This window comes from Oncorhynchus tshawytscha, linkage group LG20 (genome assembly GCF_018296145.1).
Source record: "Oncorhynchus tshawytscha isolate Ot180627B linkage group LG20, Otsh_v2.0, whole genome shotgun sequence".
NCBI classification, from domain to species: Eukaryota; Metazoa; Chordata; class Actinopteri; order Salmoniformes; family Salmonidae; genus Oncorhynchus; species Oncorhynchus tshawytscha.
This window is the reverse complement of record NC_056448.1, coordinates 42,556,629-42,579,003: the sequence shown is the minus strand read 5'-3', so window position 1 is coordinate 42,579,003 and position 22,375 is coordinate 42,556,629. Positions and strand designations below refer to the sequence as shown.

Below are 22,375 nucleotides of genomic sequence, written 5' to 3'. Positions count from 1 at the left end.
TGTAGGGCCTATCAATTACACATTGGCTTATAGAGAAATAAAATTGGCTAAAGTGCTATATATTTTTTTTTATTACCTAATTTTTTTCTTTATAAGCCAATGTGTCATTTATAGGCATTACAGTGAATGGAATGGTTGGAGTATATACTGCTGCTGGGTATATAGACCTAAGTACCCCCAAAACACCATCTATAGATTCTACAGAGCCTATTGAGTATACCCAACCACACTTTAACTAAAGGCACATAGAATCGTTTTTTCTCTATAAACCAATATGTAATGTATAGGCCCTACAGTGTATTGCATTGGGACCAATGGAATGGGTGGAGTGGAAAGCCCAATATTGTGAACATTGTCTGAACATGGTATTTTTTCGATATGGTTGTCTTAAAAAATGTTTTTAGAAGCATATGTGTAATTGTTTCCATGAAGTCCTTATTTCATTCGCTTCTAATCACAATAAAATGTCCATTGATTAAAATCTAATATCTTAAATGAATTAGTTAACCACATTGCAATGTTTTGAAATGCGGGCTTTTATTTTGAAGAATTCTTCATTAGCATACGTCACCGTTTGTGCTGCTGGCAGAATACTAGTGTCACTCCGAAAGGAAAAGCGAAGCAGACAAGGAACGTTTCTCCAAATTTACTGGATTTTTACCTCCGGCAAAACTATTTGTTTTTGTAAATCAGAAACTCAGCCTATACTCTTTTATACGGTATACATAGGAAAACAATACTTTTTTTATCAACCTGATGCTTGAAAAGGTAATTTTTATTTTAGTTAAGCGTTGGAAAGACAGCCATACTGGTGGAAATTATGTTTACGCATTCTAGTTGGCCGCCCTAACTATTTAGTCTCTATAGACAAAATCTCTAGCTATTGTATTGCACCATATTCATTAATTTTAAAAGTTTACCTGTTATTTAAAAAAAAACGTATTACATTAACTCATAACAAGTGTATTACTGTGTAATTAGCTAGTTGGATAGCTGTGGTATCACGCATGATGTAACGTATGAGGTTCGCCTGCTTGGTTAGCTGTAACCGCTGGAGACTTCACATGTTGCTACAGTAGCGAGCGTGCGGGTTAGTTTGATATTTTGTATCATTTTAGGCTCGATAACTACCAGTAAACATTACGCGCAGACGGAACATGGCACAGTGACCTGGAATTCGATGTGGGTGGATTTGCTGCTGTCTCTCTGCGGATGGAAATAAGTAAAAAAAATGTTTAAAAAAATCTTATATATATAATAGCCTAATATGCCCATGTTGGTAGCTTATCCAAGCACTGCTTTACATCACACCGTTGCAGTTTAAAATGGGCATTAGCCTACATGCAAGCAAAACATGCATGGGACTACCTATGTGTGATGCTTTCCATTGAGGAAATAGGCTTGGATAATGCATTTCAAGTAGACATGTATTTCTTCTCAGTGTTAGATCATTTTTCTTTAAACCAATTTACCAGTCCTGTATAGGCTAACATTGCATAACCTCCTCAGCCACAGAATTTGCTGGGGAGGGATGGAGTTGATCGAGCTTATTTTATAATCCTGACACAATGAAGTAATCAGGGGCAATGGGACATGACGGTGAACGAGCACCTCATTCTTTCGGGTCCTGTTCTGACTGACAATCAGAACATTCCGTCGCTATTTAACGATTAAGGAACTTTGCACGGTACACCTATAGACTGTCTAGAGTTGTTGCCCATAGGCTAAAATGACTCACAAATCCGAGCATGGTATCAAAAAAAGAGCGGGGAATCAATATTTACAGAGTGTATTGTTCAATTTGGTACGCGTTTGGCGACATTGTAAGCAACCGTAGTATAAAACGTTATTGTACCGTTGTTGCCTACACTATTGCCGCGATATTGACTCAAGTTCATTCCAAAAAACAACTCCATTATAAATTATAGAAAAACATCGCAGACTCATTCGCACGTGTTTCGGGCCTTTAGTTAGCATAGTGTCAATTGTGAGAGTCTGACGTCATTGTTCCCTGATTTTGTTTTTATTTTGTTGTTTCTGTCCGACCACGTGTAATGATTATGACTGGACGCATTCCTTTGTTCCTTGTTTTGGGGAGTTATGGGAGCACGGTGTAAGGCTTCAATATAGGAACACAATGTAACTACAGTATAGCTGTGTAGTTTTTTTTATTCCATTGCTGCTTAATCTGACTATAAGCCTAGGCGGTGGTTACTAAAGGACCACGCCTTTTGTAAAGCCCACGCATTTGGCTCCGAGTTGTTTATCTCATTCGATTTGAACGCACCGCCGAGTTTGACCATTGAAGGTCATTGTCAGGCAGTCTCTCAGCTCTTTTACGACTGGAGCTAAACATCTATGTTTAGGGTAGTGGGTTTACGGCACTAATAGATCTTGCTGTTCAACTGACTTGCCGCAAGAAAATAGCAAATAGCTTTTCCTCCTAGACTGTTTTGAAACGGGCATTGTTTCAGTGTGCATGACTTAATGCTTAGACCTCTGGCGATGACATCATTTGTAGAGCCTGAATGGGGTCGTGCGCGCTCAAAAATCGCATAATTTTCGCCACTCTCCGACCAATGGATTTCGTAGTTGTGTCATCCTAAAATGTCAGAGTAGTCTTGTCCTCCAAATGTTGTACTTGTTACACGCATCTACTTTGTCTGTAGATACAGATGGACAGTCTAATGTATTTATGATAATGTTTTTACCTAATTCCTACACGGGTACTTTTAGAAGGAGAAAGAGGGAGAGAAAGAGATCCAGAAAGACTTGCTTTGGCAATGAAAACATGTTTCCCATGCCAATAAACCCATTTGAATTAGAATTTGAGAGGGAGAGAGATAATGGGACCCAACTAATGGTAATAGTTAATAAAACCTTGAATCCACTGTAATACATTTTCTCTAGTGAAGAATGAAGATAGGGCATCTGATTGGTCTGTTATAATAGGGAAATGGAGACCTGATTCAGCAAGCATATCCCTCTTGATATTGTGATCTCAAGAGGTTGCAAAGTTTAACAGTTTATGTCCCCTCTTAGGATGAGTCGCATCAATCAATCAAATGTATTTATAAAGCCCTTTTTACATCAGCAGATGTCACAAAGTGCTGTACAGAAACTCAGCCTAAAACCCCAAACACCAAGAAATGCAGATGTAGAAGCACAGTGGCTAAAGAAAAACTCTCTAGAAAGGCAAGGACCTAGGTAGAAACCTAGAGAGGAATCAGTCTCTGAGGGGTGGCCAGTCCTCTTCTGGCTGTGCCAGATGGAGATTATAAGAGTAGATGGCCATTAAGGCAAGATTGTTCTTCAAGATGTTCAAACGTTCATAAATGACCAGCAAGCTCAGAGTTGTAAGATGTGTGGCCAAGGGCCACCCTCAGTGGTGTAACCTGCTCACAGGCACCCTGTCAGTAAACAATACAGAATTAAGCAATAAGGCCCGAGGGGGTGTGGTATATTGCCAATATATCACAGCTAAAAGCTTTTCTTACACATGAGCCTGGATACAGCAATATTGGCCAAATACCACAAGCCCCTGAGGTGCCTTATTGCTATTATAAACTGGTTGCCAACATAATTAGAGCAATAAAAATACATGTTTTTGTCATACCCATGGTATACGGTATCTGATATACCACAGCTGTCAGCCAATCAGCATTCAGGGTTTGAACCACCCAGTTTATAATAAATAATAGTGCATACCTATACCTAAACAGTGTATTGGACATGGACTGGTGTAAATCTACTGTTAAGCAGGAGGTGAATGTTAAAGCCATTACATAAGCTTACTATGCAGACATTCCGTCATTTGTTACGAAGCTCAACTGAGCTCAGACATTAATTTTCCTCTGCTGTAAAAGTCGCTTTACATTGTGGTGTAATAATACAAGATGTCCAAAGTCTAGATTACAAAATGGGTTTTAAATAATGGCGTGGAGGATATTTCACGTCTCAAAACCGCTGAGGATTTCAGCTACTTTGAGAGTCAGTTATACTAAACGTTATGAGATTATTATGGCATCACTAACTCCAGATCCAGTTTTTCAAGTTCATCCACCTATAGCTATAAGTTTGAAGACAAAACCATATTATGGTGCCTGGCTTGCTTAACTAGCCTGGCTACTCCATTTCGGGTATATATGATATGTTCTGCACAAAAAAATCCCCGTCAAACACAAAACTTGCCCTTTATTACGCAGTATGTAAAAAAGGTGAGCGTGCATATAATCTTCAAGAATGTGTTTCTTACAGTACTCTATGAGTACTAAGCAACATCTATGTTTACTCAGCTGAAAGATTCATGGGATAGTGATGTACACTGTGACTAAGCACATGAAATGGAAGCCAAAGACAAATGTGAAAAGCCATCTGATCTTAAACTTTGATATCTAAAACTTCCCTTTTTCTTTTCTCAACAGCTTTGGTGAATTCTAAAGGACCATTCCCCCATTTGGAACTACCATTGTTGGACACACATGTCATTGGTACCTTTTGGTTTAAGATAACGAGATGTCCAGTCAAAAGGACTAAGGACCTATGAGTTTCTTGAACACAAATATCCCAATCGTTGAAATATGCAGACCATCAAGAGTGAGCCACTGTCAAATGGCTCCTACAGCGGAGAGGACGCCCTGGTTCTAGCTGTGGCCCTTCAAGGGGCTGACAGGGATCTGATGGACCACAAGCTCTCCACCATGCCCTTCAAAGCCAAAGGCACCTCCTGCCGCAGGAAACGGGAGTTCATCCCCGACGAGAAGAAAGACAATCTCTACTGGGAGAGGCGGCGCAAGAACAACGAGGCGGCCAAGCGTTCGCGGGAGAAGCGGCGCCTCAACGACATGGTGCTGGAGAACAAGCTGCTGGCCCTGGGCGAGGAGAACGCTTCCCTCAAAGGAGAGCTGCTGGCCCTGAAACTCAAATTCGGCCTGGTCAGCTCTGCGGCCTACACGCAGGAAGTGCAGAAGATCTCTGTGTCAACGGCCGCCCTCTACCACGACTTTGTCTCGCCGGGCGAAGCCCGAGGCTCTTGCATCAGGGACCTAGAGTCCCCTCACCTGGGCAGCAGCTGCATATCGGTCATCAAGCACTCCCCTCACAGCACGCTGTCTGACATGGCTGAAATCTCTGCAGCGACCAAGGGTAGCATGTGCAGGACCCCCGAGATCATCAAGCAAGAGCCAGCCGAGCACGGAAGCTACGTGCGTGAGAGGAGCAGTCCATATGAATTGTACAGGAACTACATTGCCAGCCCTTTCTCCGGGGTTTACTCCCAACCCTCCCCGTTCCTGCCGCTCACCAGGTCGATCAGCAACTCCCCGAGGACCTCGGACGACGGGGCTGTGAGTAAGTCCTCGGACGGCGAGGATGAGCAGCAGGTCCCCAAAGGCCCCATGCCACATGCCGCTGACCCGAAGAGCGTCATCGTATCCCGCCTCAAAGTGCCAGATGCTTGTTCGTCGGCTCTGCCCCACAAACTGAGGCTCAAGAACAGGGCCATTCCAATCAAAGTGGAGGCCATCGACCCCGACTACGACTCTTCTGGAAAGTCCTCCTCTCCCATCGACATGTCGGCCAGAGAAGACTACCAGAGGGGCCAGGGTGCCGTGGCGGACTACATGCAGTCGCCCCTCAGCCCCTTGTCACTCCAAGTGACCAACATCCGGGATTGGACCCACCGGCCAGAGCACTGGCACAAAGACAGCTCAGAGAAGCCACAAAATGGCTACCAGAACAGGCTCTCCCCAGTCCCTGTCTCCAAAAAACTCACTCTGGACCTTGAAGACGGCTCCTACGCCCACTCAGACTCTGAGAACTTGTACTTAAAACGAGGCATAGCTGACCTGTCTGCAGAAGTTTTGTCTCTGAAAAGACTGATAACATCGAGGCAAGGGTCTGTGATAGAATCAACCAAAAGCACCTCTGATCATGAGTCATTATCGAAAGGATGTTACTCAAAATGAGTTCTGTTTGCACAATGCCTGGTTTTCCACTGTATTTACTATTGCACTGTGCGGTTGATATGGTGTATAAATGCAGTACATTTAAAATGAATGGTGTGTTGTGCACTTGCTGTTGTAGTTTGGCGTATCTTCTTCATAGCTCCACCTGTAACCCAAAGCCAAATGTCAGGCTGAGGCTACTGTAGATGCACATTTTATGTCAACTTTTGAAAGTTTTGTTGTAAATGGTGACTTTTTTGTTGACAATAAATATGTGTAAGCACTGAACCTTGTGCGTGTGTGTCTTTTAGCAGTATTATTTTCAGTTGATCTGTTAAGTATTTCAACAAACAGTTCACGACAAGGATGCAAATAAATCATTGTCTCTGACACTGGTAGGATTAATGCAATACACTCATCAGAAACTGTTCATGTCCATTACAATCTCTGAAGAGTTTAGCAGGGGAAGCAGGGGAAAAACTACAGGTGAAACATGTACATGGAGGCTCTGCAGATACATGCTTTTGTGTTCCCAACCCAGACAAGTTAAAGAAACACTACGTGAGTTAAATTGCTTATTATTGTTTACATACAATTTTGGATAGAATTTTTGCTGAATGGTTCAAGTCATATACATTTATGATAATTATCAATTTCTTACAGTATATCATGAAACCACACAAAGTATTAGGCCAACAATAGCCTATATGCTTTTTGCTGATAAGTGTGGGGAGGTGTTGCCCTTTCTGTCCAATGAGGTCATTTATGGACAATATTTCTGTCCAGTTAAGGGGACCCTTTTTGGCCCAAGAGCACCCCTAAGCAAAACAATAGTCTTTTTAACCATGAAAATCAGCTAACATACAACTAACTATACAACCTTACCTTGAAATTAGAACATTACATTTACATATACAGTAAATTAATAATTATGAATAAATTAGTGCCATCTGAAGCCAACAAACATATCCCATTGAGAACGTGTTTTCTCACAGCAACCAGCCTAACTTGCATTATGTCAAAAAGAGTTTATTGATTTCGGTCATATGGCCACAACTATAACAAAGTAAAGCATTGAAGACCATGTTGGCTCTGTCCCCAGTATCTTGGTCAAATCAAATAATCAAATCACATTTTATTAGTCACATGCGCGGAATACGACAGGTGTAGACCTTACAGGGAAATGCTTACTTACGAGCCCCTAACCAACAATGCAGTACAAATAAGAATAAGAAATAAAAGTAACAAGTAATTAAAGAGCAGCAGTAAAATAACAATAGTGAGACTATATACAGGGTACCAGCACAGAGTCAATGTGCGGGGGCACCGGTTAGTCGAGGTAATTTAGGTCATATGTACATGTAGGTAGAGTTATTAAAGTGACTATGCACAGATGATAACAACAGAGAGTAGCAGTGGTGTAAAAGAGGTGTGGGGGGGGGGCAATGCAAATAGTCTGGGTAGCCATTTGATTAGATGTTCAGGAGTCTTATGGCTTGTGGGTAGAAGCTGTTAAGAAGCCTCTTGGACCTAGACTTGACGCTCCGGTACCGCTTGCTGTGCGGTAGCAGAGAGAACAGTCTATGACTAGGGTGGCTGGAGTCTTTGAAATGTTTTGGGCCTTCCTCTGTTACCGCCTGGTGTAGAGGTCCTGGATGGCAGGAAGCTTTGCCCCTGTGATGTACTGGGCTGTACGCACTACTCTCTGTAGTGCCTTATGGTTGGGGGCCGAGCAGTTGTCATACCAGGCAGTGATGCAACCAGTCTCGATGGTGCAGCTGTAGAACCTTTTGTAGATCTGAGGACCCACCTGAGGACCCATGCCAAATCTTTTCAGTCTCCTCAATTACATTATAAGATAATGCCTGGGATGTAAGTCTACAGACACGTAATAATAACAATATCTCATTAAATCTGGGTCAGTAATCCAGCCTCATCACAGCAAAAACTACTATACAGTCTACATTCCTTCACTGGCTGACTGGGGTACTACTGAAATTATTGGTTTAAAGACTACAGTCTCAGTCATTTAAATTATTGAAATACCACATCATTTTCATGAATAGCCTACCTTAATGAGATTAATAGAAACTGTCTTTCTTAATCCATTATAACCATAAAACTAAGCCACAGGAGAACAATGGTGTCATGCACAGTCATGTTTGCTAATAGCCAAACTGCTTAATTTCATTGAATTAATTATTTATTTAATTATTTCCTTGAGCACTGCACACAGGATCAAGGGCAGTTACCATGCAAAGAGATACAGCACACTGCGGTGTTTACATTTTGTTGGTGGTTTCACTCTTTAATGGACAACCTGAGACCAATGCATCTTGAGTGCAGGCAACAATTAAAGTTGCTTCGTTTTTGTCCCATCTAATGCATGTTTGGGCAAAAAATGCGTTTGTGCCATAGCTCAGAATTATTTCACTGTAGTGTTATTACGGCCTCGACGAAGATACACAGGTCAAAGTGATGGATTTCGATGGCGAGTTTTTTGTTTGTTTAAACAATTATGGAGAGAGCATTGTTTTATGGCTGTAACTAGCAGAGGGAATCCTATTCTGCGGCTGGTCACGTGGACAACTCCACGTCACACTCGGTTCAAAGTTGAAAGTCAAAACAACACTGCAGCACGACAGTATGGCGGTTCTTGTGGGTTGCCGAGTACTTCTGCAAGCTATTCGACCCCAAACGGGTACCATCGAGGGAGTGCGCAGATTGCAGGAGCATACGAAGTCTTTGCACAATGTCCTCAACAACAAACTACAGTACATTCGTCCGACAAGCAATGGAGCGACCCGTCATTACAGCTCCGATAATAAGGATGACTTGAGCATTAGATATCTGGACGGAGAAGATTCAGGTAGCTAGCCATTGCCATTAGTGTGTAAAACGACTTTGTTTCAGGAAGTGTGTTGCCAAATCATAAAGCTATAACAACTCAACACGCTTGAGTTGCCTGCAGATAAAGCTGCTCTGTTAGCGTAGCAGCTATCTGTCGCTCAACGTCTTAACTGTCAAAAACAATGTTGCAGTGACTAATCCTTTGAAAGAGAAACATTGTTTCTAAAAATGTTATGTCCTATGCTAATTATCAAACGTTGAAAGAAAACGTATAGAACGAATCCTATTTCACTAGTGTAGACTGTAAAATGAATGCTGTGGTGAAACCACTAATCATATCACTTGGTCCAAGCTTCCTGACATCTAGGCTCTTCATACCAGGCGGTGTCAGAGGAAGGCCCCCAAAAATGGTCAGACTCCAGTTACCCCAGTCATAGACTGTTCTCTCTGCTACCGCATGGCAAGCAGTACCGGAGCGCCAAGTCTAGGTCCAAGAGGCTTCTTAACAGCTTCTAACCCCAGTCCACAAGACTGCTGAACAACTAATCAAATGGCCACCCGCCTTTGTTTTTACACTGCTGTTACAAGCTGTTTGTTATCTATGCAAAGTCACTTTACAAATTACCTCCACTAACTTGTACCCCGCACATTGACTCGGTACCGGTACCCGCTCTCTATAGCCTCGTTATTATTATGTCCTTTTCTTGGTACTTTTTAATTTAATTTAATTATTTTACCTTAGTTTATTTCTTGAACTGCATTGTTGGTTAAGGGCTTGTAAGTAAGCATTTCACGGTAAGGTGTCTACACCTGTTGTACATGACCTATTGCCTACATAGCGGATTTGAATGACTGACACATAACACTAAAGAAAGCTTAAATTGCCAATATTTTCTTTATTTTAGTATTTTTTGGTGGGGACCATTTTGGTAAAACGATTCCCAACTGATCCAATTGTAAAACTAGATAAATCCTCTCCAAAAAAGATTTGTCACATTTTCTCTAGCTATGTCAGAGATAACTATCCAGAAGTCAACTACATAGAAAAACCTTTAACTTTTTCAATGGAAACTACATACAACATCCATGTTCAAATTGACTGCAAGTTATTTGTCAGTGTCAATTACTTGACTCTGCAAAATCTCACAATCTTCCCAACCTTGTGATCTTGTCCTAATGTCAATATAAAGGATGACGAGTTTGGTATTATCCCTTCAATCCCCAGTCCAGGACTTGCCAGTTAATGTCAAAAGTATTTTGATCAATTCCTCACCTGCTTATCAAAATGTCAGAGAGAGTACTGCTTCCCTCTGACATTTTTCATGACCCCCTCGTCTTTTTTCTGCTCCTGCTAATCGCTGTTATCTATGCTTAGTCACTTACCCCCTACCTACATGTAAATATTACCTCAATTACTTAACTATCCTGTACCGTGCACATTGACTCGGTACCGTTACCTCCTGTGTGTGTGTATGTATGTATATATATATATATATTATTATTTAACCTTTAACTAGGCAAGTCAGTTAAGAACTAATTCTTATCTACAATGACGGCCTACCGGGAACAGTGAATTAACTGCCTTGTTCAGGGGCAGAATGACAGATTTTTACCTTGTCAGCTCGGGGATGATTAAATCCAGCAACCTTTCGGTTACTGGCCCAAACCTCTAACCACTAGGCTATAGCCTCATTATTGTTATTTTGTGTTACTTTAAACTAAAATAAAAACTACTTGAGTTTATTTTTCTTAAAACTGCATTGTTTGTTAAGGGCTTGTAAGTGTGCATTTCACTGTAAGGTCCAGGATTTTCCTTGCCGCCTCAATCAAATCAAATGTTATGTCACAGGTGTAGGTCACACCTGTTGTATTCGGCGCATGTGACATAACATTTGATTTGTTTTGATTGAGGAGTCAAGGAAAATCCCGGAGGATTCTAGAAAAACACTTTTGAGATTCACCCATGGCCATTGGCCTCTGTCTGGAGACGTGGAACCAAGAATACATTCCCACAACCCTCTGTGGGCACAGTGCCATAGTGTTATTGATGGTATTCAGTATGATCACAGACGTAGTATGTAATGGTGATGTCTCGTTATTCCATAGGACACATTTACACACTAAGGGATCATATTGATTTATGGCGCACCAGATTATATAATTTCCATGTTATATCATAGTACTATGGGTGTACTATATTCAATCATAGTGCTATGGCACTATACTATATCATGCTACTATACTATATCATAGTACTATATTATATAGTACTATGGGTGTCTATATTATATCGTAGTACTATGGTACTGTACTATAGTATAGTACTGTACTATATTATAGTATTATGGTACTGTACTCTATTTTATCATCGTACTATGTTACTGTACTATATTATATCATAGTACTATGGTACTGTACTATATTATATAGTACTATGAGTGTACTATATTATATCATAGTACTATGGTACTGTACTATATTATAGTACTATGGTACTGTACTATATTTTATCATAGTACTATGGTACTATATAATATCATATATCATGTTTGTTATTCATGGACCCCAATCGGTCTGTTATTCATGGACCCCAATCTGTCTGTTATTCATGGCCCCCCACCCTGTCTGTTATTCATGGCCCCCACTCTGTCTGTTATTCATGGCCCCCACTCTGTCTGTTATTCATGGCCCCCACTCTGTCTGCTATTCATGGCCCCCCACTCTGTCTGCTATTCATGGCCCCCACTCTGTCTGCTATTCATGGCCCCCACTATGTCTGCTATTCATGGCCCCCACTCTGTCTGCTATTCATGGCCCCCCACTCTGTCTGCTATTCATGGCCCCCACTCTCCGTCTGCTATTCATGGCTCCCTCTCCGTCTGCTATTCATGGCCCCCACTCTCTGATATTCATGGCCCCCTCTCCGTCTGCTATTCATGGCCCCCCACTCTCTGATATTCATGGCCCCCACTCCGTAGTCCTAACGTTTCATCTATCTTTTAGGGATTGTCGTCTTTGGGATCAATCGACCAAAGCAAAAAAATGCCATCAGCAAAAACCTTGTCATTCAGGTATGTATGGAAATCTGTGAGGTAGCCTACACATAGTGTGGCTGTTATTAGCACCCATTTTGATTGTGTTCTCTGTTAGATGACTGAGGCTGTGGAGAGTGTAAAAAAGAACAGCAAAGTGCGGACTGTCATCATTTGTAGCATGGTGCCTGGGATATTCTGTGCAGGTACACAACAACTTTATATTTTGGGGGACAATAGGGGTCAGACAGTTTGAACTATACCCATGATGCATTTACAGTGTAAGTGATAGTCTTAAATATAAATACAAATCTATGGGTATGTTGTTAATTTAAAGGCTGACATTTATGAGTGTACATTTGAAAATATCCTGCATGTATTTTTTATAACTCACTGGGGTGTGGAATAAGTTACCGCTAGCCATAATCTGTGTACATTTTTGTTGCTTTTATGCTGTCTCTAACTGTAGCGTAGATGCTGGCGGAAAAGCTTGGGGGTGGAGAGAGAGAGCAAATTTTCATTCTATTACATGATTTATTGGATGACAATGACATGTTGTTTTCTCTGTACAGGTGCGGACCTTAAAGAGAGGGCCAAAATGCACCAAAGTGAAGTTGGACCCTTTGTGTCCAAGGCAAGGGCACTAATCTCAGAGCTTGGTGAGGGAATTGTAGATGACTTATTTCATAGGGCCGGGACGGTACCAGTATCACAATATTTTTTTTCCCAATACAAAAAAATAAATGAAAACACGAAGCAGACCAAACTCTTTGCTACTTTAAACAGACATATGTTTTGTATTATAGAAATTAGATTTCCGCAGGGGCGTGGACATCAACTCTTAAGGGGTTAAAAAACCTGCTGTATGTCAAATATTGTGTGCTATAGCTTGGAAAATCAGGTAATGTGACTCTGGATGACAACATAATGATGTTTTTTTTCTTCCAACATTAGGGACGTTTTTCCTAAAGAAGTTACATCCGCTTCGTGTTTTGTTTCCTTTCCACGATACTAACTAGTATCGCGATACTGGTATTGTCGCGGCCCTATTGTCGCGGCCCTAGTATTTCACACAAATTATTCTGGACATTATGTCCCAAATTGTTTCATGTTCACAAAGCAGCACATTAATCATTTCATCATCCTCAAATCCATTCGAGTCATTGATGATAATTATTCATTTCCTGTGGTTATAAATTCATGCCAGGTGGACTGGAATGAGATGACTCATTCCATTCCATTTTTAGAGTCTTGTTATTCACTAGGCCAGGGGTATTCAACTCTTACCCCACGAGGTCCGGAGCCTGCTGGTTTTCTCCTCTACCTGATAATTAATTGCACCCACCTGGTGTCCCAGGTCTAAATCAGTCCATGATTAAAAGGGAACAATGAAAAAAAACAGTGGAACTGGCTTGGAGGTCCAGAGTTTAGTTTGAGGGCACCTAGCCTATATGGGATAAACACTGAGCTGCCACACTGCACCTACAGTGCATTCAGAAAGTACACAGTCCCCTTGACGTTTCCCACATTTTCACCTTCTAAAATGGATTAAATAGTTTTTTCTCCTCTTCAACCTACACACTATACCCTTTTAATGACAAAGCAGAAAAAGGCTTTTAAATAACAAAACAGAAATATTACATTTACATAAGTATTCAGACCCTTTACTCAGTACTTTGTTGAAGCACCTTTGGCAGAAATTATAGCCTTGAGTCTTCTTGGGTATGATGCTACAAGCTTGGCATACCTCTATTTGGGGAGATTCTCCCATTCTTCTCTGTAGAACCTGATGGTCACTTCCCTGACCAAGGCCCTTCTCCCCCAATTGCTCAGTTTGGCCAGGCAACCAGCTCTAGGAAGAGTCTTGGTGCTTCCAAACTTCTTACATTGAAGAATGATGGAGGACACTGTGTTCTTGGGGACCTTCAATTGTGCAGAAAGTTGTTGTGACACAATCCTGTCTCTGAGCTCTACAGACAATTCCTTCGACCTCATGGCTTGATTTTTGCTCTGACATGCTCTTCCAACTGTGGGACCTTATATAGACCGGTGTGTGCCTTTCCAAATCATGTCCAATCAATTGAATTTACCACAGGTGGGACTCCCAAGTTGTAGAAACATCTCAAGGATGATCAATGGAAACAGGATGCAGCTGAGCTCAATTTCGAGTCTCATAGCAAAGGGTCTGAATACTTATGGAAATAAGGTATTTCTGTTTTTTATTTCTTAGACCTGTTTTTTCTTTGTCATTATGGGGTATTGTGATGTCATTATGGGCTATTGTGATGTCATTATGGGGTATTGTGTGTAGATTTGATGAGGGGAAAAAATTGTTTTAATCAATTTTAGAATAAGGCTGTAACGTAACAAAATATGTGGAAAAAGTTAAAGGGTCTGAATACTTTCCCGAATGCGCCGTATGTATTTACACATTGGTTTACACAAGGTTCAGTTCTTCAGGGAGATGTGTTCCTATTGCCTGTACACATTTTACTCTGTTGTGATTGCGGGCTAAGGACTCATTGCTAATTCATAGTCATTTATACATATTTCATTTTGTTATTGTTTTATGTTGTGGATGTGTGTGAGACATGACTGTCTGTTATTTTCTTTGTGTCTACTGGGGGGAAAAATGCTTTCCATCCGTACTCCATTTTGACAAATACCCCCGTTTCTGTGTAGGCAATCTGCCCATGCCAACGATCGCAGCTATCGATGGAGCCGCCCTTGGTGGTGGTCTGGAGATGGCTCTGTCCTGTGACATCAGAATTGCCTGTAAGTAACCCATTGTGCTAAAATGGGTGTGCCGGGGCTTGTATGTAAACAGGTACATATAGGTAAGCAGGTAGCCTAGTGGTTATGGGTTTTGGGCCAGTAAACGAAAGGTCACTGGTTCGAATCAGACTTGGTGAAAAAATCTGTTGATGTGCCCTTGAGCAAGACACTTAAACCCTAAATTGTTCCTGCAAGTCGCTCTGGATAAGAGAGTCTGCTAAATGACTAATATATAGGGGTGTAGCATAGACATTACAGTACACACAGCTAGAATTTCTCTAGAGCCTCCAAAGATTCATACTAGCAAAACAAAGTGTTGACACAGTGTCTTTGTGCTGGGTCGATTATGAGACATGATAACATTCCTGTTCAACAGAGTTAATGTACATGTTTTTTCAAATACCGTACTTCTCTAGTTGAAAAATGATCACGAGCAAATATAAGAGAGTGTACATGCCCCCACATGCCCTGATGAATGAATAGACTGTACAGAACAGATTTAGTAGAATTTACCTGACCTACATTTTGTTTCCCCACATTGAGAGATTAGACTATGGCAGTTGGTTGATTCATTTACTGATGAAATTAGTATAATTTGATTTGGCATTATGATATTTGTAAGATGAATGCCTATCTAAAATCTCACTGTATTTGATCAAAATGTTGTTGAACGTACATGTTGATGTCCTCGTCAAGCGTTTACAAGTCCCTTCTATTGAGATGCACACGGCTTCCATTCGCTGGAGCGAATCATCGCTCCATCTTTAAAATTACCAAGGAACAGATGTCAGCGTGTGCAATGTTTTTCCTCAGCCTCAGAATTAAATCTGTTCCTCGTTTCTAGCACGTCACTCCCCTTCCCCCGTACGAGAGAGCTGCGATATTCCGTATTTTTTCACACATGTTCTCTGATGAGTTTATTAGCATCTATTTTAAGCATCGGATTGGATGGGGGGGGTGTGTTCACAGATGAAAGTGGCTTTAAAGTTGGCATCATAGCACCATAGCACCACATCATAGCACCACAGATTGGATGTGATCATGCATGCCAGACTTGAGTGACTGAAGAGTCCTCTCTGAATGAATCAACTGTCGACTGTCAACTGTCGACAGCCATAGTGGTTGTCATTGTTGTTAGTGAGGGATGAAACTAAAGTATTTTGTGAGGGCCGACTCAGTAGCTGTGTGGTTCTTGGTGCCTGGGTGGGTGCACAAAACATTTTACAACCTAGAATGTATAAGTCCCTCCTTTATTTACATTAAAGATATACCTGCAGCAGTTCTGTGGCCTGTAAGCCAAAAGGTAAACACCAAAAGGGTGCACCAACGGCATGGTAGATATGTTTTGAACCATTGCCGTCTGTTACCGATATGAATATATTATGCATCCTTACAAAAAAAAGGTCACTCACATTTCACACCCTATGTAGGGATGGAGAGCAACTTACACCCTCTCTCTTGTTTCCCTTGTTTTCGCAAACAAACAACTAGACTTAAAGTCTTCCATATTTCCCTGGTTTTTAAACAACACCTGCAATGGTAAGAAAGCATACCCAAACACGCTTCAGCCCAGCTTGAAAGTAAAAGGGGAATCGGGTGCTCGACCCAGGGACTCCCCAAAATATTCTTTACCCCAGGACACGTCAACTGGTGAAATAAAGAAAAAAGAGCACTTTGTTTCTGCATTATTCATCCAATATTTATTGGCAAGACATGAACAGGCTTACCTTCCTGCAATGGATTCACTTTATAAGTTACTGACTTTTCAAAACTGGGTGGTTCGAGCCCTGGATGCTGATTGGCCGACAGCCATGGTATATCAGACCATATACCACGGGAATGACAAAACATTTATTTTTACTGCTCTAATTATGTTGGTAACCAGTTTATTATGGCAATAAGGCACCTCGGGGGTTTGTGATTTATTTCCAATATACCACGCGTTGCGTTGCGCCGAAGAACAGCCCTTAGCCGTGGTATATTGGCCATATACCACACCCCCTCAGGCCTTATTGCTTAAGGATAAGTCCCTCTAAATATACACATTCAAGCCAAGACATGTGGGATTTGTTAGTTTGCTCTGAGCTGATGCTTTCTATTGAAAGGAAATAGATCAAAGATGTTTGTCTAGAACTGATTGATTCCAGATATTCTAACTCTGTCACATTTCCCTTTTTCTGATAGCTAACAATGCAAAGCTCGGCCTGACTGAAACCAAACTCGCCATCATTCCAGGAGCAGGTAAGGTTTAATTTCCCAGAGTGCTGTTGTGCCTTTGTGTGCTAAGACTACAATTTGTGAAATTGACAATCAAACCAAAAATGCTTGCCTTTCAAATTTGATCACAAGCGATATGGTGAATATACAACCACTTTCTAAATTACACAGTTTTGTATTTCTGAGAAATGTCAATATCAAGTGCTTGTTGTTGTTTGAAATAAATTGCGGCATTTGTCCAGGCGTGACGTGTGGCGACATTCTCTCTCTTGGCTGTTAACACGTCCTACGTCGATGGGCCACATGGCTTTTTTCTTTCCCAGAATCCCTGAGGGTTCTTTATTTAGTATCCCTGGTGTACCAACTCTCAAATGTTGACCAGATATGAGGTTGACTGGGTCATTTTGGATAAAATGGTGCCCCGCATGAAAATGTACACAGAGATATATGGTTTGGTTTTGGTTGCAGAATTGTTTAATGTGACATGAAAATCAAAGCTTAAGAGAGTGTCTGTGTCTCTGTCTAACCTAAAAGAAAAGCTTTTCCAAAGTTCTCTATGGTAGACTGCTAAACCTGTGGAGCATAATGAAATGTAGTTCTCTATGGTAGACTGCTAAACCTGTGGAGCATAATGAAATGTAGTTCTCTATGGTAGACTGCATCTAATGGCTTTAATGAAGTGACAGCTGCGTTCATATAGATGATGTCGCCGTAGTCTAGGATCAGTACGAAAGTCGACTGAATGATCCTCGTTCTACTATTGAGCGAGAGGCTTGACCCTGTTTCTATCTTTCTTGTTTTTATAGAAGTCCCTTTTTATTCTCAGATTAATAGTTAACTCATCAATGTGTTTTAAAAAAAAAAAAAGACAACTTGTTGTCTATCCAGATACCCCCCACCAATGTGCCACCAATGACATTACTCTCACTCAAATGTATGGAGCACCATGTTGGGCCTATCTGTCACAGAGATGTACATTTGTCTGTCAGTGTGAATTCTGTTTGGACAGGTGTTTGGACAGGTGTTCTGACAGGTGTTCTACATTACATAGAGCATGTCAGTCATTTCTGAGGCACCACCAGCCCATTGCTGTACGATTCATCAGGGCTGATGTCAGACCTTTGTCCGTCTCTGTCCAGGGATTCAGGTGCCCTTTGTCTTCGTCTCTCGCAAGGCCTAAGGGATTTAGCTCTTGACATTTCGCTGGCTGCCTCTCTGAAAAACAATTTCTCTCTCTGCTGATCCTCTCCTCACACTTTATTTTTGTGGGATATTTGACAGCCACAGTTGTTTCATTATTTTTAAAGGCAAATTTGACTATTGAGGATTGATCTAATGAACTGTCAATGGCCTAAAATGTATCATTGAAGTTTTTGTTGTGATTTGTTTTGTTTTCATTACAGTATCAATCGTGTCCACGGAAAAGCTCTTGCAGCATCAAATGATTCCCAAAATAACAGATTTGATGTCGATGGATTCAAACCCAAATTAACTTTAGGAAGACAGCTGGTGATTGCATCGCAGGCAACTCATTGTTGCACTATTTACTTAAATCTTGTGTAAATAACCTCTGCCTTCTCGCTGGGCATCGTTTAACATTTTACATATCACTTCCCCTTAAAAATAATGTTCTAAGGATTATTTGGGGATTATTTTTTGGGGTGTGTGTGTGTGGGGGGGGTGTATGAAAGGTCCTCTAAATTAAGAGCAACAAAGAGCTCTTGAGGTTCTCCAGTATCCACAGCTGAGAAACTGAAGGAAGTCAGTCCAAGGGTGTGTCCCAATAATATCTCCTTTCTCCTGAAGTGTGCACTTGCATTGGATTGGTGTAGCCAGAGGCTAGTGGGAGTGTTTCCACTGTATTTCTGACACATGTCATTTCCTTTCAATTCAGTGAAGGGAATGGAACAAGTGCACACTTATGGAGGAAGGAGAGATGATTGGGACATTATTCAACACTATCCTCCCCTCCCACTCCATCAGGCTGAAGGAGATTCTAGAGCCCTGTAAAAGCAGTCATTTTATTATTCACCCCAAAAATTCTCACAAATGTAGTTTTTTCCATTTTGTTTTTCCAGGTTTCAGTTTTCCATTTTTTTTTCTTCAGATTTTTGCTTTCAAAATCACACTTTTTGAAATAGAAAAACAACAAAAATGTATGTTTTAAGTCCGCAACATTAACCCACATCAGTAGACCACTTTTTTAACTCTGGGGAAAAAATCTAAGAAATGTAGATTTTTTAAAAACATTTTAGTAATTTAGCAGAGGCTCTTATGCATAAATCCAGAGTGATTTACAATTAGTGCATTCATTTTAAGATTGCTAGGTGGGACAACAACACATCACAATCGTATCAAGTACATTTTCTCTGAATTTTGGGGGTAGTTACCTTTTTAATGCAAGTGCAGACCAACCATTGTTTTGGTGGTGTTTCTTTAGTGCTCATGGGATTGCAGAGTTTGCAAAACAAATGGCCACTGGAAGGATGTCAGTAATCATAATTTAATTCTGCAAGGTAAGGCATAGGCTACTTTGTAGTTAACATTTTATTGAAAAGGTTTTTGGGAAAGCCTTTCCATCTACTAGCAGACAGTTAGCATTATTGCTAATGGCTACACAAAGTGTAGACTAGACATACCTGCGCCACGCAACACACACTTTATTTTTATTTTACCTTTATTTAACCAGGCAAGTCAGTTAAGAACAAATTCTTATTTTCAATGACGGCCTGGGAACAGTGGGTTAACTGCCTGTTCAGGGGCAGAACGGGGGTTTGAACTGGCACCCTTCCGGTTACTAGTCCAACGCTCTAACCACTAGGCTACCCTGCCGCCCCACACTGACGGGAATTACTGTGCCCTTTAAGAAAGTTGCAGGAAAATACCAATCACTGATGCAAATTTGTTCATGTCTTATGATTAACTTGGCCAAATTAAATAATTGTCTATGAAGTTCAATACATTTAGTTGAGTTCCTACTAAATTCAATACATTTTGTTGGTATCATACTAATAAGTTCAACACATTTTTGAAAATTGTTGAATTCCATTTTAATGTCTGGATTCTGTGATTCCGTTGGTGTTTTCCGCAACATAGATTTTATACGGGCCCAAAGCTTCACTACAACAGCTGAATAGACCCGTGACCAAGCAGCGGATCAGAGAACACTGCCTGTCTTCTAATGAGGTCTCACTAATGCACCCAAATGCCTTTATTTATTTATTTTTAAATCTGTTCGGTCTCTATTGAAATTTGAGAGCGAGATATTCTTATCTAGGCCTGAGAGGGAGAGAGGAGAGAGAGAGAGAGAGAGGAAGAGAGAGAGGGAGGAAGAGAGAGCGAGATATTCTTATCTAGGCCTGAGAGAGAGGGAGGGAGAGAGAGAGAGAGAGAGAGAGAGAGAGAGGGAGAGAGAGGAGGGAGAGAGAGAGGAAGAGAGAGCGAGATTCTTATCTAGGCCTGAGAGAGAGAGAGGGAGAGAGAGAGAGAGAGAGAGAGAGGAAGAGAGAGAGGGAGGAAGAGAGAGCGAGATATTCTTATCTAGGCCTGAGAGAGAGGGAGAGAGAGGAGAGAGAGAGAGGAGGGAGAGAGAGAGAGGAAGAGAGAGCGAGATTCTTATCTAGGCCTGAGAGAGAGAGAGGGAGAGAGAGAGAGAGAGAGAGGAAGAGAGGGAGAGAGAGAGAGAGAGAGAGAGAGAAGAGAGGGAGAGAGAGAGAGAGAGAGAGAGAGAGCTCCACCTGGTTGAAAATAGGTCACCAAATCCTTGGCACCCATCCAAGTCTTTGGAGCTTTATTCACCGCTGCCGCCGCACTCCCTGGAAATGTGGGGGTGGGGTGGCAGGGGAGACGTCAGCAGGATACAGTTTTTGTCTGGCAGGCGTGTCGTCCTGTGCCCTGGAAGACATTTACTCACTGGCCTGCTATTCCCACGGAAATGTCTGACCACTGGCCCTCCAACCTGTCCGCCTCCAACCTGTCCGTCTGTGTGTGCGCTGTCGGTCTTTCTGTCTCTCTCTTTGTGTGTGTGAGCTGTCTGTGTGTTGTGTGAGAATTTCCATGAGAAAAATGTGGGGGAAGATTTTAATTTACTGGCCGTTTTCAGAAATTTACCGGTGCGTAAATAATTAGCATTCATCTTAACATGCCATGCAACTCCTGTAATCAAATAAATCATCATTTTCAAACATTTGCCAAAATGTAGTTTTACGAGATAACAACATTCTAAACACTGCACCTGATGTGAACGGTAAGTAACAGAGAGGAAAATCTCCCTCATAGGTACACTTCAACTGTGAGAGACAGAATCTAAAACAAAAATCCAGAAAATCACATTGTATGATTTTTAAGTAATTCATTTGCATTTTATTGCATGACATAAGTATTTGATACATCAGAAAAGCAGAACTTAATATTTGGTACAGAAACGTTTGTTTGCAATTACAGAGATCATACGTTTCCTGTAGTTGTTGACCGGGTTTGCACACATTGCAGCAGGGATTTTGGCCCTCTCCTCCATACAGACCTTCTCCAGAGCCTTCAGGTTTCGGGGCTGTCGCTGGGCAATACGGACTTTCAGCTCGCTCAGGTCTGGAAACTGGCTAGGCCACTCCAGGACCTTGAGATGCTTCTTACGGAGCCACTCCTTAGTTGCCCTGGCTGTGTGTTTCGGGTCATTGTCATGCTGGAAGACCCAGCCACGACCCATCTTCAATGCTCTTACTGAGGGAAGGAGGTTGTTGGCCAAGATCTTGCGATACATGTCCCATCCATCCTCCCCTCAATACAGTGCAGTCGTCCTGTCCCTTTTGCAGAAAAGCCTCCCCAAAGAATGATGTTTCCACCTCCATGCTTCACGGTTGGGATGGTGTTCTTGGGGTTGTACTCATCCTTCTTCTTCCTCCAAACACGGCGAGTGGAGTTTAGAACAAAAAGCTCTATTTTTGTCTCATCAGACTACATGACCGTCTCCTATTCCTCCTCTGGATCATCCAGATGGTCATTGGCAAACTTCAGACGGGCCTGGACATGCATTGGCTTGAGCAGGGGGACCTTGCGTGCGCTGTAGGATTTTAATCCATGACGGCGTAGTGTGTTACTAATGGTTTTCTTTGATACTGTGGTCCAAGCTCTCTTCAGGTCATTGACCAGGTCCTGCCGTGTAGTTGTGGGCTGATCCCTCACCTTCCTCATGATCATTGATGCCCCACGAGATGAGATCTTGCATCGAGCCCCAGACCGAGGGTGATTGACCGTCATCTTGAACTTCTTCCATTTTCTAAAAATTGCACCAACAGTTGTTGCCTTCTCACCAAGCTGCTTGCCTATTGTCCTGTAGCCCATCTCAGCCTTGTGCAGGTCTACAATTTTATCCCTGATGTCCTTACACAGCTCTCTGGTCTTGGCCATTGTGGCGAGGTTGGAGTCTGTTTGATTGAGTGTGTGGACAGGTGTCTTTTATACAGGTAACAAGTTCAAACAGGTGCAGTTAACACAGGTAATGAGTGGAGAACAGGAGGGCTTCTTAAAGAAAAACTAACTGGTCTGTGAGAGCCGGAA

At 41.7% G+C, this 22,375-nt stretch overlaps 2 protein-coding genes across 3 annotated transcripts in view; both read left to right on the top strand.

The window, feature by feature from the left end:
• The first annotated feature begins 584 nt into the window (after positions 1–584).
• Positions 585–6,233, top strand: nfil3 (nuclear factor, interleukin 3 regulated). 2 transcript variants are annotated; one of them, XM_024381475.2, is made up of 3 exons: positions 585–768; positions 1,119–1,222; positions 4,425–6,233. In XM_024381475.2, exon 3 carries the CDS (start codon positions 4,581–4,583, stop codon positions 5,964–5,966), a length of 1,386 nt encoding a protein of 461 aa, XP_024237243.1. In that variant the 5' UTR covers positions 585–768; positions 1,119–1,222; positions 4,425–4,580; the 3' UTR covers positions 5,967–6,233. The 2 variants fall into 2 exon arrangements, with proteins under 2 accessions (XP_024237243.1, XP_024237242.1); XM_024381474.2 differs by lacking the exon at positions 1,119–1,222.
• A 2,307-nt stretch (positions 6,234–8,540) lies between these two features.
• The window catches only part of auh (AU RNA binding protein/enoyl-CoA hydratase), a 49,114-nt gene continuing 35,279 nt past the window's right edge, over positions 8,541–22,375 (top strand). The window contains exons 1-6 of the mRNA XM_024381476.2: positions 8,541–8,814; positions 11,799–11,866; positions 11,946–12,033; positions 12,400–12,486; positions 14,510–14,602; positions 16,787–16,843. Of these exons, the coding sequence (XP_024237244.1) occupies positions 8,592–8,814; positions 11,799–11,866; positions 11,946–12,033; positions 12,400–12,486; positions 14,510–14,602; positions 16,787–16,843 (616 nt within the window). The 5' untranslated portion in view covers positions 8,541–8,591. The remainder of the gene's footprint in view (positions 8,815–11,798; positions 11,867–11,945; positions 12,034–12,399; positions 12,487–14,509; positions 14,603–16,786; positions 16,844–22,375) is intronic.

Coding starts and splice junctions, on each gene's coding strand:
- nfil3 (XM_024381474.2), top strand. CDS start 4,581: ATGCAGACCATCAAGAGTGAGCCACTGTCAAATGGCTCCTACAGCGGA.